Source organism: Nerophis lumbriciformis, linkage group LG11 (assembly GCF_033978685.3).
Source record: "Nerophis lumbriciformis linkage group LG11, RoL_Nlum_v2.1, whole genome shotgun sequence".
Taxonomy (NCBI): Eukaryota; Metazoa; Chordata; class Actinopteri; order Syngnathiformes; family Syngnathidae; genus Nerophis; species Nerophis lumbriciformis.
The window spans coordinates 50404709-50421739 of record NC_084558.2 but is presented as its reverse complement, the minus strand read 5'-3'; the positions used below and the strand labels follow the sequence as shown (position 1 = coordinate 50421739).

General features: G+C 36.3%; 2 protein-coding genes across 2 annotated transcripts in view; both read right to left on the bottom strand.

Annotated features, from left to right (window-relative positions):
- LOC133610271 (tenascin-like) overlaps positions 1-17031 on the bottom strand; it is a 225038-nt gene that overhangs the window by 59364 nt on the left and 148643 nt on the right. The window contains exons 14-18 of the mRNA XM_072914169.1: positions 1784-2056; positions 1409-1531; positions 1047-1190; positions 868-987; positions 661-804 (exon numbers count right to left, since the gene is read on the bottom strand). Coding sequence (XP_072770270.1) covers positions 661-804; positions 868-987; positions 1047-1190; positions 1409-1531; positions 1784-2056 — 804 coding nt within the window. The remainder of the gene's footprint in view (positions 1-660; positions 805-867; positions 988-1046; positions 1191-1408; positions 1532-1783; positions 2057-17031) is intronic.
- Positions 2471-6288, bottom strand: LOC140679130 (tenascin-like). Its single transcript, XM_072914041.1, has 4 exons — positions 5262-6288; positions 4912-5184; positions 2700-3110; positions 2471-2529 (listed from the first exon to the last, which is right to left on the bottom strand). Exons 1-4 carry the CDS (start codon positions 5395-5397, stop codon positions 2471-2473), a joined length of 879 nt encoding a protein of 292 aa, XP_072770142.1. The 5' UTR covers positions 5398-6288.

The following is a 17031-nucleotide window of genomic DNA, read 5'->3' as shown; positions in this document are numbered from 1 at the left end:
ATTAAATTAGATTTTGGTGCAAAAAAAGATTGAACAAAATATTTATGTGTTATATTTTGCCATTTAAAAAAATGTTTTAAAAGATTTCCTAAATAATTTAGATTTTGGTGCAAAAAATGATTGGACTAAATATTTGATATATTTTGCCGTTTTAAAAATGTTTAAAAAGTTTTCATTATTAAATTAGATGTTGGTGCAAAAAATATTATTAGGGTCCATTTTTATTTGGTTTATTTTGCCATTTTAAAAATGTGTAAAAAGTTGTCGTTGTTAAATTAGGTTTTGGTGCAAAAAAAACCCCCCAAAACAATTGGACTAAATATATTTTTTGGTATAGTTTGCAATTTTAAGAAATCAATCAATAAGACATTAGCACGAAGTTGAATGCGCTACGTTGTGCCCTACAAAGTGTTAATACTGTAAGTATTGCGCTTACACACCAGCTGTTTTTTTATTGTAACGTTCATCTCAGTTGTGGTTTTCATGACCAAATTTGGAGGCGGCGAAATCGCCATGTAAAATCGCTAATGCTAAAAGTAGCCTGTCTATTGCAAATCCAATTAGTTTCCGACCAAACATGCTTGCTTTGTTGGTGTTGAAAATTGCAACATTACTTTGAGGTCACCTCAGAAAATAGTACCACACGAGACTTTTCCCTACCAGTGGTAAATTCTGTTCCAATAGACGCACTCTTCTGAGCCTCTTTGGTGGAAAAGAGCTCCACAGTGTAGAGACTCCCCGGAGCCAGCGACCCCATGGCTAACTCTGCCGTAGCCCCGGAAACACGCTCTACGACTGGAGACGCTGTAAGAAAACATCATGCGGTCCATTGAAGCCCGTCGAGTAACAGATCGATTCATGTAGTACCTGACTCGGAGGTGTACATGACCATGTATCCATCCACCAGGGCCACGGACGGTTGCCACAGCAACAGAGCAGAGCTGTCCGTCACATTTACCACGGTCAGACCTCGAGGTCGGTCCAAAGCTGAAGACGAAAAAGACATGAGCGTCCACCGAGTGCGGCGTGAGTACTACCAGGCCTACCTGTGGTTACGGAGTCAGCGCTGGGGTCGCTCTCCTCCAGACCCTTCATGGCACTGACGGTCACCTGGTACACCCTGCCGGGACTCATGTTGGGCAGTAAGGCCTGGAGGACGTCGCCGTCCACAGTGACCGTCATGGGGCTTCCTGTGCACAAGCAGAGTCCCTCTTAGTAGGACTGTAAAGTACTGTTAACACTGGAAAGTATTACATCCATGACTAATCAGCGTATTTGTTCTTTTAAGAGTTTGTCTTATCAGTGCTACCAACCCTGAATTGTATCGTTCTAGATGTTACATCAGTCCTAAGTCGCATCAAACGGTTGAAATGTTACACCCCAAATACTTAGAGTACACTGATCTTACCTCCTTCAAACGGCACATATGTGATGTGATAGTTGTCTACTGCCGACTGAGGCACGGACCAATGGACGACAGCCGAGGAGTCGGTTACGTCAGAAAAACGAAGGCCTTTTGGTGTCATCAGGCCTGGCAGAAGGAAGAAGGGTTTACAGGTTAAATGGAACTCCAAAAACCTGTCCAAAGAGAGATGATACCCGTCGGTTCGGCCGAGGTTCAGAGTGACTCAAACGATTAGTGTACAGAAGAGGTTAGTATAGACCCAGTGGATCGAGTCCCGAGAGAACCAAGAAGTTAGTACAGACCCATCGGATCCAGTCCTGAGAGGTCAGTGAAGTTAGTATAGACCCAGTGGATCCAGGCCTGATGCGGTTGATGTACCTGTCTGAGCTACACCGAAGATCGGTTGGGATCTGTGGTCCAAAGATATGCCGTACAGCTCAATTTCATACTCTGTGCCCCCCACAAGTCCAGTGATGAGCCTGGTTCGCTCGTCCCCGGCGGCAATGTGCTCCTGAGGGCGTCCAGACCTCTTGCTGTCCCGCAGTTTGATGACAAATCGGTCGAAGAGGTCCTCGTCCGCCGCCCAGGACACGCGGAAGCTGTCAGCGGTGATGTCAGAGACAAAAAGGTGGTCCACCTCGGGTTCCGCCTCTGGCCACAAGGGAAACAACGTTGTCGGTGGTTGTTGGGATCAGTCCTCGACTTCGGACTAAAGAATTCAAGCAAGACGGGTTAGGCGGATCCTTCCCTAGCGCATTCCTTGACCAAGATGCTCGGGTTTGTTAGTTCAAGACAGTCGTGGCAACCAAGAAAGGGGATGAAAGGAACGGAAGAGTTTTCATAGACGTTCATCATGTCAGTTAAAGGTCAATCTGCTGGGAGGCCATGCGTCCTCTCGCCAAAAAGGTCAACAAACAGAAGTTAGATCAACTGACGTGTTTCCCTTCCTCTGATAGGTTCGCAACAGCAAACTGTGGAATCCACCAAACTGAAGTGTAAACCGTGAAATAAGCATCGGAGGGAAAACACGCGGTCAAATCGGAACACAAACTAACAAGCTGACTCTTATTTCGAAAGTCGAAACAGATGGGAGCCTCGCATGTGCTCCCAAGGCGACGTCAGAGCTGGACGGATGAAAGGAAATGGGAAGAGTGCTTAAGAGGATTCTGGAAAAGATTCATACGAGTCATAAATGTGGTTTTAGGAGGCAATACTGTGCTGAAGCCTCAGCAGCAGAACATGGCAGGGCTTCTTAAAAAAAAACAATTCAATACATGTGTTGTGGTTTTGATGCCTGCCAGGTTGTGAAGTTGAAGCTTCAGAGTTGCATCAATGCACAGTAGTTGCACCAGGATTCGAGGGAGCCCCGAAAGGGTAGGCTCCCAGCGGTGGATACCTGTGACAGCCACAGTGGTGAGGGGCCGAGAGAGGAGCCCCGCCTCTGACACGCCCGTCAGCCTGACCTCATAGCCTATACCGGTGATGAGCCCCCAGATGTCCAGGTGGCTCTGGTTTCCCGGCACTGTGAACTCCTGGGGCGCCAGCAGCCAGCCCGAGTCGGTCACCACTAGGTTAAAGTGGCTGAAATGGCCACTGGAGGGCGCAGGTTCCTCCCGGGCCTGCCGCTGCTTCACCCCCCATGACACACGGAAGCCGAAGGGGGTGACGTTCGAAACGGTCAAGTTTTCCACTTTGGGCAAAGGAGCTGGGGGGCGGTGGTGGGTTTGGAGTTGCGTGTGAAGGATAGCAAAAGCAAATCAGCAAACTGTCTTCGAGGTTTACTTCCTACATCATATACAGGTAAAAGCCAGTAAATTAGAATATTTTGAAAAACTTGATTTATTTCAGTAATTGCATTCAAAAGGTGTAACTTGTACATTATATTTATTCATTGCACACAGACTGATGCATTCAAATGTTTATTTCATTTAATTTTGATGATTTGAAGTGGCAACAAATGAAAATCCAAAATTCCGTGTGTCACAAAAGTAGAATATTACTTAAGGCTAATACAAAAAAGGGATTTTTAGAAATATTGGCCAACTGAAAAGTATGAAAATGAAAAATATGAGCATGTACAATACTCAATACTTGGTTGGAGCTCCTTTTGCCTCAATTACTGCGTTAATGCGGCGTGGCATGGAGTCGATGAGTTTCTGGCACTGCTCAGGTGTTATGAGAGCCCAGGTTGCTCTGATAGTGGCCTTCAACTCTTCTGCGTTTTTGGGTCTGGCATTCTGCATCTTCCTTTTCACAATACCCCACAGATTTTCTATGGGGCTAAGGTCAGGGGAGTTGGCGGGCCAATTTAGAACAGAAATACCATGGTCCGTAAACCAGGCACGGGTAGATTTTGCGCTGTGTGCAGGCGCCAAGTCCTGTTGGAACTTGAAATCTCCATCTCCATAGAGCAGGTCAGCAGCAGGAAGCATGAAGTGCTCTAAAACTTGCTGGTAGACGGCTGCGTTGACCCTGGATCTCAGGAAACAGAGTGGACCGACACCAGCAGATGACATGGCACCCCAAACCATCACTGATGGTGGAAACTTTACACTAGACTTCAGGCAACGTGGATCCTGTGCCTCTCCTGTCTTCCTCCAGACTCTGGGACCTCGATTTCCAAAGGAAATGCAAAATTTGCATGGTTGGGTGATGGTTTGGGGTGCCATGTCATTTGCTGGTGTCGGTCCACTCTGTTTCCTGAGATCCAGGGTCAACGCAGCCGTCTACCAGCAAGTTTTAGAGCACTTCATGCTTCCTGCTGCTGACCTGATCTATGGAGATGGAGATTTCAAGTTCCAACAGGACTTGGCGCCTACACACAGCGCAAAATCTACCCGTGCCTGGTTTACGGACCATGGTATTTCTGTTCTAAATTGGCCCGCCAACTCCCCTGACCTTAGCCCCATAGAAAATCTGTGGGGTATTGTGAAAAGGAAGATGCAGAATGCCAGACCCAAAAACGCAGAAGAGTTGAAGGCCACTATCAGAGCAACCTGGGCTCTCATAACACCTGAGCAGTGCCAGAAACTCATCGACTCCATGCCACGCCGCATTAACGCAGTAATTGAGGCAAAAGGAGCTCCAACCAAGTATTGAGTATTGTACATGCTCATATTTTTCATTTTCATACTTTTCAGTTGGCCAACATTTCTAAAAATCCCTTTTTTGTATTAGCCTTAAGTAATATTCTAATTTTGTGACACACGGAATTTTGGATTTTCATTTGTTGCCACTTCAAATCATCAAAATTAAATGAAATAAACATTTGAATGCATCAGTCTGTGTGCAATGAATAAATATAATGTACAAGTTACACCTTTTGAATGCAATTACTGAAATAAATCAAGTTTTTCAAAATATTCTAATTTACTGGCTTTTACCTGTGTGTCCTACATCTTAGCTGTGATGTATGAAAGATTAGCCTGTTCTGGGTCACACCTTCCTGGATGCTAGTGTGAACAATCTCATGCACTTTAAAAGTCATGCACGTGAGTGAAGTATACCTGTGGAGGCATGGGCGACCACTGAAGGAGTGCGGCGCCCGTGAGAAAGCCCGTACAGTTCAACGTTATAGCCCGTGGCGTCCATCAAGTTTGAGACGGTAAAGTTCATGGCGTCACCCGGACGACTAAACTCCAGCGGCTCAGAATGCTGTTCCGAGTCAGCGACTCGGATAACGAAGCCATCAAAGTGGCCCGACACAGTGCTCCACGTCAAGGTGAGGTTATGCGGACTTGGAGATGAAGCGGCTACGGGCCCCAACACGGGGGCGTCCTCTGAACAGAGAGAAGAAGATGGCGGTTCAGTCTTGCATGGATTGTGAGCGTTCGGTATCTCGCCAGTGGCGTCCTACCTGTCGTAGCGACAGCGAACAAAGGCTGCGTGTTGCGGCCGCCGGCGCTGGCGTACAGCTTTAGGTCGTAGCGTGTACTGGCTTTAAGGCCGGCCATGACCGTGGAGCGCACGTGGCCTGGCAATGCCTGGCCCATCGCCTGCGAGGGCAAAGCAGACTCTCTGACTTCAACTACAAAGTTATCAAACGCCTTGTCGCCCGCCCGCCACGACAGAGACACTCTGTCTGAGGTAACGTTAGAAACAACTAGCCTGGACAAATCGGGCTCTTCAGCTACAGAGAGGAGAGAGAAATATATGCATTGGTTTGAAACTAAGCAGCGTCACCTTGGATGTAACAAGCTAGGCGACGGCGTGTCATCCCCACGAAGCTGATCAAAGAAACGTTTTTGGTTTGAGCATCGGTATGGCTTGGGTTCAAAAGGCCTTGAAAGACAAATCTACAGAGTAGGCATGGGCCGGTAACCGGTTTTAAAAGGTAGACTGTGGTATGAAAACTGTTCCTTCATACCGTCCCTGCAGTACAAGCAAAAAGCGGATGTCAGAAGTCCTCCAGGTCGTCTGCATCATGAGCTCTGCGTGTTCTACGACTGAGGAAGGAGTCAGGTCCACTGAAGAGATCCGACATGGCAGCGTATCTACGATCACTACGTGGTATATTTTGTAATCGTATTTTTTTTTAGAACATTTTCATCATTAACACCTCGAAAGGCTTAGTGGCCACATGCGTGGACAGCACCTTTTAGCTCTTATTTCCAAAATTGTGTACACTACTGAATTGGGGTCTTATGGCCGCTTATGTGGACACTTATACTGCCATCTGGTGGTGTCAGAAGAGTATAACATACAATGGAATTTGGAAACAAAAGTGTAAAAATAAGAATTAGCATGTCACTAAAAATGAAGTACACGGTTGTGTACTTATGGACTAAGTACATCATATCAAAAGATGATTCTTAGTTTTTATTCTAATTAGGGTCCAATAAGCCCAAATAGCAAAGAGAAATTAAGAAAAAGCATGTAAACAAACAGCTTGGGCCTTAAGAGGTTAAATTAGATTTTTGTGAGTAAATATTTATGTGGTATATTTTGCCACTTAAAACAATGTTTTGAAAGGTTTCTTAAATAATTTAGATTTTGGTGCAAAAAATATTATTAGACTAAATATGTATCTGGTTTATTTTGCCATTTTAAAACATGTTTACAAAGTTTTCACTATTAAATTAGATTTTGGTGCAAAAATATTATTAGAAAAAACTAAATATCTATGTGGTATATTTTGTACTTGTTTTTGTTTTTTTGAAACATTTTCATTTTTAAATTAGATTTTTGTGAAAAAAATGTTTGGAGTAAATATTTATGTGGTATATTTTGCCATTTAAAACAATGTTTTGAAAGGTTTCTTAAATAATTTAGATTTTGGTGCAAAAAATATTAGACTAAATATTTATCTGTTTTTTTTGCCATTATAAAAAATGTTGAAAAATCTTTCACTATTAAATTAGATTTTGGTGCAAAAATATTATTAGAAAAAATGGTTGGACTAAATATTTATGTGGTATATTTTGTGATTGTATTTTTTCAAAACATTTTCATTTTTAAATCAGATTTTCGTGGAAAAAAATGATTGGACTAAATATTTATGTGGTACATTTTGTAATTGTATTATTATTATTATTTTTTTAGAACATTTTCATTATTAAATTAGATTTTTGTGAAAAAAATGTTTGGAGTATGTGGTATATTTTGCCATTTGAAACAACGTTTTAAATGGTGCAAAAAATACTATCAGACTAAATATTTATCTGGTTTATTTTGCCATTTTAAAAAATGTTTACAAAGTTTCACTATTAAATTAGATTTTGGTGCAAAAATATTATTCGAAAAAATGGCTGGACTAAATATTTATGTGGTATATTTTTTAACTGTATTTTTTTTAGAACATTTTCATTATTAAATTAGATTTTTGTGAAAAAATGATTGGAGTAAATATTTATGTGGTATATTTTGCCATTTAAAACAATGTTTTGAAAGGTTTCTTAAATAATTTAGATTTTGGTGTAAAAAATATTATTAGACTAAATATTTATCTGGTTTATTTTGCCATTTTAAAACATGTTTACAAAGTTTTCACTATTAAATTAGATTTTGGTGCAAAAATATTATTAGAAAAAACTAAATATCTATGTGGTATATTTTGTACTTGTTTTTTTTTTTTTGAAACATTTTCATTTTTAAATCAGATTTTTGTGAAAAAAAATTATTGGACTAAATATTTATGTGGTATATTTTGTAATTGTAATATTTTTTTAATTTATTTTTTAAAACATTTTCATTATTAAATTAGATTTTTGTGAAAAAATGATTGGAGTAAATATTTATGTGGTATATTTTGCCATTTAAAACAATGTTTTGAAAGGTTTCTTAAATAATTTAGATTTTGGTGCAAAAAATATTAGACTAAATATGTATCTGGTTTATTTTGCCATTTTAAAACATGTTTACAAAGTTTTCACGATTAAATTAGATTTTGGTGCAAAAATATTATTAGAAAAAACTAAATATTTATGTGGTATATTTTGTACCTGTATTTTATTTTATTTTTTAAACATTTTCATTATTAAATTAGATTTTTGTGAAAAAAATGATTGGAGTAAATATTTATGTGGTATATTTTGCCATTTAAAACAATGTTTTGAAAGATTTCTTAAATAATTTAGATTTTGGTGCATAAAATATTATTAGACTAAATATTTATCTGGTCTATTTTGCCATTTAAAAATTTTTTTTAATAAAGTTTCACTATTAAATTTGATTTTGGTGCAAAAATATTATTAGAAAAAATGGTTTGACTAAATATTTATGTGGTGTATTTTGTAATTGTATTCTTTTTTTAAAAACATTTTCATTTTTAAATCAGATTTTCGTGAAAAAAATGATTGGACTAAATATTTATGTGGTATATTTTGTAATTGTATTTTTTTTTTAAACATTTTCATTATTAAATTAGATTTTGGTGCAAAAAAAGATTGAACAAAATATTTATGTGGACAAGCGGTAGAAAATGGATGGATGGATGGATATTTAAAAAAAAAAAATCATTAATAAATTAGATTTTGGTTCAAAAAAAGATTGAACTAAATATTTATGTGGTATATTTTGCCATTTAAACAATGTTTTAAAATGTTTCTTAAATAATTTAGTTTTTGGTGCAAAAAATGATTGGACTAAATATTTGATATATTTTGCCTTTGTAAAAATGTTTGAAAAGTTTTCATTATTAAATTAGATGTTGGTGCAAAAAATATTACTAGACTAAATATTTATTTGGTTTATTTTGCCACTTTAAAAATGTTTAAAAAGTTGTCGATATTAAATTATGTTTTGGTGCAAATACCCCCCGAAACAATCTGACTAAATATACTGTATTTTTTGTTTTATTTTGCAATTTTAAGAAATAAAAAAATCAATCAATAACACATTGGCACGAAGTTGAATGCGTTATGTTGCACCCTACAAAGTGTTAATACTGTAAGTATTGTGCTTCCACACCAGCTGTTTTGATTGTAACGTTCATCTCAGTTGTGGTTTTCATTGCCAAACTTGGAGGTGGCGAAATCGCCGTGTAAAATCGCTAATGCTAAAAGTAGCATGTCTATGGCAAATCCCATGTAAATTAGCATGAAGCTAGTGTATTTTGGAAGGGTAAAGTTAAAGCTGCCTTGACATGAATTAACTCTCTGGCGTTAGTGACACCCAGAGATGTAACGATGTGAAAATTTCATAACAGGGTTATTGTCAACAAAATTATCACGTTAGTATTATTATTATTATTACGGTATTGTTGAATGTGTACTCATACACACTTATAACCAAGTTGTATTTAGAACATTAATAAATACAATAAATAAATAGCCACACAATATAATATTATTTTTATTTGAGTGTTTAAATATGTTTTTCTTCTTTTGTTTTAATTTATAAAAATGTTTTTTGTTTTTTTAATAACAAAGAAAAAAATGTGTGTTGGGTGCGTCACGTCCAGTTTTATGCGACGTCACGGAAATTCACTTCCTGTCGTCATATTGCTGCGAGTAGGTTTAACGTACAGTTTGGATTGGGAAATGTTTTTTAATTGGCGAAAGACTTTTAATGTCTCTTGTTTTCATGTTCGCACTTTGTGCATGCGCACAGGTTGACAAGCAATTTGTGTTCAATATAATTAGTTACCTTGAAATATATTGACATTTTAAAAATATATATGTTGTAGTAAAGCACTAATGGCAACAATAACTTGGCCTGTGGTGTTCTTGTTGTATTTATTGGTTTAAACAAACAACACGCCCCATAAGCCTGATTTTAATTTTTCGGATTAGTGATTGAACCGCTTTAAAAATAATAATAATTAAAAAAATAAATTAAAAAAAAGCATTACTCCCTATATGTGTATATGTATGTATGTATGTATATATATGTATGTGTGTGTGTATATATTAATGTATATTATACATTAACTATAATAATAATCAGAAATAAAATTAAAAAAATATATACATAATATATATATATATATATATATATATATATATATATATATATATATATATATATATATATATATATATATTAAATTGTATTTCTGATTATTATTATTAATGTATTATTGAATTTTTGTTTATTTAATTGATGTGTGTATATATTAATGTATATTATACATTAATAATAATAATAATCAGAAAAAAAAAAAAAAAAAAAAAAAAAAAATATATATATATATATATATATATATATATATATATATATATATATATATTTTTTTTTTTTAAATTATTTAATTATTCAATTTTTGTTTATTTAATTTATGTATTTGCAGATTTTTTTTACTGTTTCTTTCTTTTGTTTTGGGGGGGTGGTATGGTTGGGATAAAAACAAAAAATATTTTGACATTTAGGGCAGACAACAGATACTGTATATGATGTATGTGAATATGATGTAATGGATAGGAATGTTTGATGCTGGATGTCAATAAAAACAAAAGGAAAAAAAACAAAAAAACAAACAGATAAAGTGCACTTTTGTGCATGATGTCACACAAGATGTTTTAATAACTGTCAAATAAAAATGAGCTGCATAATAGGAAAAAAAAATAAAAAATAAAACATACAACCCCTTTACTGAAAATTTACTTTTCTTTTCTTTTCAATAAAGACTTTAAAAAATAAAAATAAAAATAAAAATAAAAATACACATTTAAGAGCTGTATTTATAATAGCGTTAGGGAAGGGGACCGAATCTGGTACCCTTTTCGGTGCCGACCGAATCCCGCCGGTCCTACCAGGGACCGAATCGCGTAAAATCCACCTCTTGGTGATCACTCCAGCAGCACTGAGAGTGGACTCAGCCAAACTACCTCTAGGTAATGCTGCAATGTCCAAAGCCAACAAAGAAATGGACAAAAAAAACAAAAAAACGCTCCACTTTTCCAAAAAATGCGCTAGCTTGATGCCAATTTATGTTGGCTTTGCTATTGACATGCTACTGATTAGCATTAGCGATTTTACATGGCGGTTTCCACTCCTCCAAATGTGTTAATGAAAGGAAACGATTTCTAATGCGTAATTAGTACAATACATACAGGATTAACACTTTTTAGGGCGCAAAAGACCGCAAAGACTGACCTGATCAACACAGCATAAACTATACACTACTGCCATTAACTGCATTTGCAAATACAATTTTTTATTGCTATATCAAAAATATATTTTTTAAATTAAATACACACAAAAGTACCACTGAGTATGGATTTACAGGTACCAGGAATCGGTATATTTTTGCCATTTATTATCATATCGCACAAATCTCATACCGGCCCATGCCTACTGCAGAATTTCATTTACTGATGTAAGCTCCGCCCCCGTTTCGGCCAACGACTGTCATGTATGACTCGAGAACTCTACAACAGGGGTGTCAAACTCGTTTTCATCGAGGGCCACATCGCAGAGGGCCGATTTTATCAGTGAATATTTAACGGATTTGCATATGCATTTTATTATTAAATATATTTTTTTACATACACTGTAAAAAAAATCTGTATATTTCACAGTAAAATTTTGATAGTAGGCTATTATTGCTAATATAGACACATCATCATGTGTTGTCTTCATTATAACACTTATATAAGACTTTTAAAGTCATTTTGATAGTAGGCTACTATAGCTAATATAGACACATCATGCGTTGTCTTCATTATAACATTTATATAAGACTTTTAAAGTCATTTTGATAGTAGGCTACTATAGCTAATATAGACACATCATGCGTTGTCTTCATTATAACACTTATATAAGACTTTTAAAGTAATTTTGATAGTAGGCTAATATAGACACTTACATCATGCGTTGTCTTCATTATAACACTTATATAAGACTTTTAAAGTCATTTTGATAGTAGGCTATTATAGCTAATATAGACACTTACATCATGTGTTGTCTTCATTATAACACTTATATAAGACTTTTAAAGTCATTTTGATAGTAGGCTATTATAGCTAATATAGACACTTACATCATGCGTTGTCTTCATTATAACACTTATATAAGACTTTTAAAGTCATTTTGATAGTAGGCTAATATAAAGTCATTTTGATAGTAGGCTATTATAGCTAATATAGACACTTACATCATGCGTTGTCTTCATTATAACACTTATATAAGACTTTTAAAGTCATTTTGATAGTAGGCTAATATAGACACTTACATCATGCGTTGTCTTCATTATAACACTTATATAAGACTTTTAAAGTCATTTTGATAGTAGGCTAATATAGACACTTACATCATGCGTTGTCTTCATTATAACACTTATATAAGACTTTTAAAGTCATTTTGATAGTAGGCTAATATAGCTAGTATAGACACTTACAGCATGTGTTGTCTTCATTATAACACTTATATAAGACTTTTAAAGTCATTTTGATAGTAGGCTAATATAGCTAGTATAGACACTTACAGCATGTGTTGTCTTCATTATAACACTTATATAAGACTTTTAAAGTCATTTTGATAGTAGGCTAATATAGCTAGTATAGACACTTACATCATGTGTAGCCTTCATTATAACACTTATATTAGACTTTTAAAGTCATTTTGATAGTAGGCTATTATAGCTAATATAGACACTTACATCATGCGTTGTCTTCATTATAACACTTATATAAGACTTTTAAAGTCATTTTGATAGTAGGCTAATATAGACACTTACATCATGCGTTGTCTTCATTATAACACTTATATAAGACTTTTAAAGTCATTTTGATAGTAGGCTAATATAGACACTTACATCATGCGTTGTCTTCATTATAACACTTATATAAGACTTTTAAAGTCATTTTGATAGTAGGCTAATATAGCTAGTATAGACACTTACAGCATGTGTTGTCTTCATTATAACACTTATATAAGACTTTTAAAGTCATTTTGATAGTAGGCTAATATAGCTAGTATAGACACTTACAGCATGTGTTGTCTTCATTATAACACTTATATAAGACTTTTAAAGTCATTTTGATAGTAGGCTAATATAGCTAGTATAGACACTTACATCATGTGTAGCCTTCATTATAACACTTATATTAGACTTTTAAAGTCATTTTGATAGTAGGCTATTATAGCTAATATAGACACATCATGCGTTGTCTTCATTATAACACTTATATAAGACTTTTAAAGCCATTTTGATAGTAGGCTAATATAGCTAGTATAGACACAGCATGTGTTGTCTTCATAATAACACTTATATAAGACTTTTAAAGTCATTTTGATAGTAGGCTATTATAGCTAATATAGACACTTACATCATGCGTTGTCTTCATTATAACACTTATATAAGACTTTTAAAGTCATTTTGATAGTAGGCTAATATAGACACTTACATCATGTGTTGTCTTCATTATAACACTTATATAAGACTTTTAAAGTCATTTTGATAGTAGGCTAATATAGACACTTACATCATGCGTTGTCTTCATTATAACACTTATATAAGACTTTTAAAGTCATTTTGATAGTAGGCTATTATAGCTACTGCGATGAGGTGGCGACTTGTCCAGGGTGTAACCCGCCTTCCACCCGATTGTAGCTGAGATAGGCTCCAGCGCCCCCCCGCGACCCCAAAGGGAATAAGCGGTAGAAAATGGATGGATGGATGGGCTATTATAGCTAATATAGACACTTACATCATGTGTAGCCTTCATTATAAGACTTTTAAAGTAATTTTGATAGTAGGCTATTATAGCTAATATAGACACATCATGCGTTGTCTTCATTATAACACTTATATAAGACTTTTAAAGTCATTTTGATAGGAGGCTAATATAGCTAGTATAGACACTTACAGCATGTGTTGTCTTCATTATAACACTTATATAAGACTTTTAAAGTCATTTTGATAGTAGGCTAATATAGCTAGTATAGACACTTACAGCATGTGTTGTCTTCATTATAACACTTATATAAGACTTTTAAAGTCATTTTGATAGTAGGCTGTTATAGCTAATATAGACACTTACATCATGCGTTGCCTTCACTACAAGACTTATATAAGGCTTTTAGTTTTTTTCGCGGCTCCAGACGAATTAGTTATTTGTATTTTTGGCACAATATGGCTCTTTTGGCACGTTTTGAGTTGCCGACCCCTGTGCTAACTCAATGTTGTAAATAATGTCAGCGAGATTAATCCATACTAAAATTCCCTTCAAGAAAAAAGTTAGTTTTTAATAGGGAAAAAAAAAAGCCTTTTACCCCAAAAATGCGTTACTCGTTGAAAAACAACCCAAAAATGGGTCATAATTTTGAAAACCCCAGAAATTGAGTTAAAATAATACCCAAGACATGGGTAACTTACACATCTGTGAAGGCACCATTAAAGGTGCATACAGGTTTTGGAGCAACATATGTTGCCATCCAAGCAACGTCTTTTTCACGGACGCCCCTGCTTATGTCAGCAAGACAATGCCAAGCCACATTCTGCACTTATTACAACAGCGTGGCTTGTTTTTTTGTATTTTTGGTCCAATATGGCTCTTTCAACGTTTTGGGTTGCCGACCCCTGTGCTAACTCAATGTTGGGTGATTGTAAATAATGTCAACGAGATAATAATAAAATTCCCTTCAATAAAAAAGTTAGTTTTTAATAGAAAAAAAAGCCTTCTACTCCAAAAGTGCGTTACTCGTTGAAAAGCAACCCAAAAATGGGTCATAATTTGGAAAAAACAGAAATTGAGTTAAAATAAAACCCTCATACCTCAAAAAATGGATTGCTATTTGTTAGAATAATTGTTTCTAGGTTATCACAAAAACGTTGTGTTACATTTGAGTGCCCGGTGAGAAGCAAAAGCTGTCTTTGAAACCTACCGAGAAGAAGGCTCGTAAAACTCCACTGAGGGTGGAAGCAAGGTGAAGGTGTTCATGTTTTCTTTCATGTATGGTAATCAACAAGAGGATGTTGTTTTGACCCAGGGACTACAAAGCGGAGGGAAGGCAGGATCTGCCCAATTTCCAGACGACCTCTTTTTGAACCTCCTTTTTGAACTGTTTTACGAACGTCTTTTTGAACTGTTTTACAAACCTCTTTTTTGAACTCGTTTACGACCTTTTCTGTGAAGTGTTTACGACCTTTTCTTTTGAACTGTTCTGTAACCAAAGGCAACGCTGTTTACGACCCACTTCCCTCTGGAAGCAGCTGCGGTCATGTGGTCGGAGAAAGTCAAATAAAGAAGGAGTACAATCTTTTTCAACTGTTTTACGAACATCTTTTTGAACTGTTTTACGAACCTCATTTTGAACTCGTTAACGACTTTTTCTGTGAAGTGTTTACGACCTTTTCTTTTGAACTGTTCTGTAACCAAAGGCAACGCTGTTTACGACACACTTCCCTCTGGAAGCAGCTGTGGTCATGTGGTTGGAGAAAGTCAAATAAAGAAGGAGGAGTACAATCTTTTTCAACTGTTTTACGAACATCTTTTTGAACTGTTTTACGAACCTCATTTTGAACTCGTTAACGACTTTTTCTGTGAAGTGTTTACGACCTTTTCTTTTGAATTGTTCTGTAACCAAAGGCAACGCTGTTTACGACCCACTTCCCTCTGGAAGCAGCTGTGGTCATGTGGTCGGAGAAAGTCAAATAAAGAAGGAGGAGTATAATCTTTTTCAACTGTTTTACAAACGTCTTTTTGAACTGTTTTACGAACCTCATTTTGAACTCGTTTACGACTTTTTCTGTGAAGTGTTTACGACCTTTTCTTTTGAACTGTTCTGTAACCAAAGGCAACGCTGTTTACGACCCACTTCCCTCTGGAAGCAGCTGTGGTCATGTGGTCGGAGAAAGTCAAATAAAGAAGGAGGAGTACAATCTTTTTCAACTGTTTTACGAACGTCTTTTTGAACTGTTTTACGAACCTCATTTTGAATTAGTTTACGACCTTTTCTGTGAAGTGTTTACGACCTTTTCTTTGGAACTGTTCGGTAACCAAAGGCAACGCTGTTTACGACCCACTTCCCTCTGGAAGCAGCTGTGGTCATGTGGTCGGAGAAAGTCAAATAAAGAAGGAGGAGTACAATCTTTTTCAACTGTTTTACGAACGTCTTTTTGAACTGTTTTACGAACCTCATTTTGAACTCGTTTACGACTTTTTCTGTGAAGTGTTTACGACCTTTTCTTTTGAACTGTTCTGTAACCAAAGGCAACGCTGTTTACGACCCACTTCCCTCTAGAAGCAGCTGTGGTCATGTGGTCCGAGAAAGTCAAATAAAGAAAGAGGAGTACAATCTTTTTCAACTGTTTTACGAACATCTTTTTGAACTGTTTTACGAACCTCATTTTGAACTCGTTAACGACTTTTTCTGTGAAGTGTTTACGACCTTTTCTTTTGAATTGTTCTGTAACCAAAGGCAACGCTGTTTACGACCCACTTCCCTCTGGAAGCAGCTGTGGTCATGTGGTCGGAGAAAGTCAAATAAAGAAGGAGGAGTACAATCTTTTTCAACTGTTTTACGAACGTCTTTTTGAACTGTTTTACGAACCTCATTTTGAACTCGTTTACGACTTTTTCTGTGAAGTGTTTACGACCTTTTCTTTTGAACTGTTCTGTAACCAAAGGCAACGCTGTTTACGACCCACTTCCCTCTGGAAGCAGCTGTGGTCATGTGGTCGGAGAAAGTCAAATAAAGACGGAGGAGTACAATCTTTTTCAACTGTTTTACGAACGTCTTTTTGAACTGTTTTACAAACCTCTTTTTTGAACTCGTTTACGACCTTTTCTGTGAAGTGTTTACGACCTTTTCTTTGGAACTGTTCGGTAACCAAAGGCAACGCTGTTTACGACCCACTTCCCTCTGGAAGCAGCTGTGGTCATGTGGTCGGAGAAAGTCAAATAAAGAAGGAGGAGTACAATCTTTTTCAACTGTTTTACGAACATCTTTTTGAACTGTTTTACGAACCTCATTTTGAACTCGTTTACGACCTTTTCTGTGAAGTGTTTACAACCTTTTCTTTTAAACTGTTCTGTAACCAAAGGCAACGCTGTTTACGACCCACTTCCCTCTGGAAGCAGCTGTGGTCAGTCATGTGGTCGGAGAAAGTCAAATAAAGACGGAGGAGTACAATCTTTTTCAACTGTTTTACGAACGTCTTTTTGAACTGTTTTACGAACCTCTTTTTTGAACTCGTTTACGACCTTTTCTGTGAAGTGTTTACGACCTTTTCTTTGGAACTG

What these genes read in the sequence shown, in the direction of transcription:
- LOC140679130 (XM_072914041.1), bottom strand. Translation starts at nt 5,397, where the DNA reads ATGGGCCAGGCATTGCCAGGCCACGTGCGCTCCACGGTCATGGCCGGC. An exon ending in GTTCGCTGTCGCTACGACAG is followed by an intron (nt 5,185 to 5,261) that starts GTAGGACGCCAC and finishes CTCTCTGTTCAG; the next exon opens with AGGACGCCCCCGTGTTGGGG. An exon ending in TCAACTTCACAACCTGGCAG is followed by an intron (nt 2,530 to 2,699) that starts GCATCAAAACCA and finishes TCATCCGTCCAG; the next exon opens with CTCTGACGTCGCCTTGGGAG.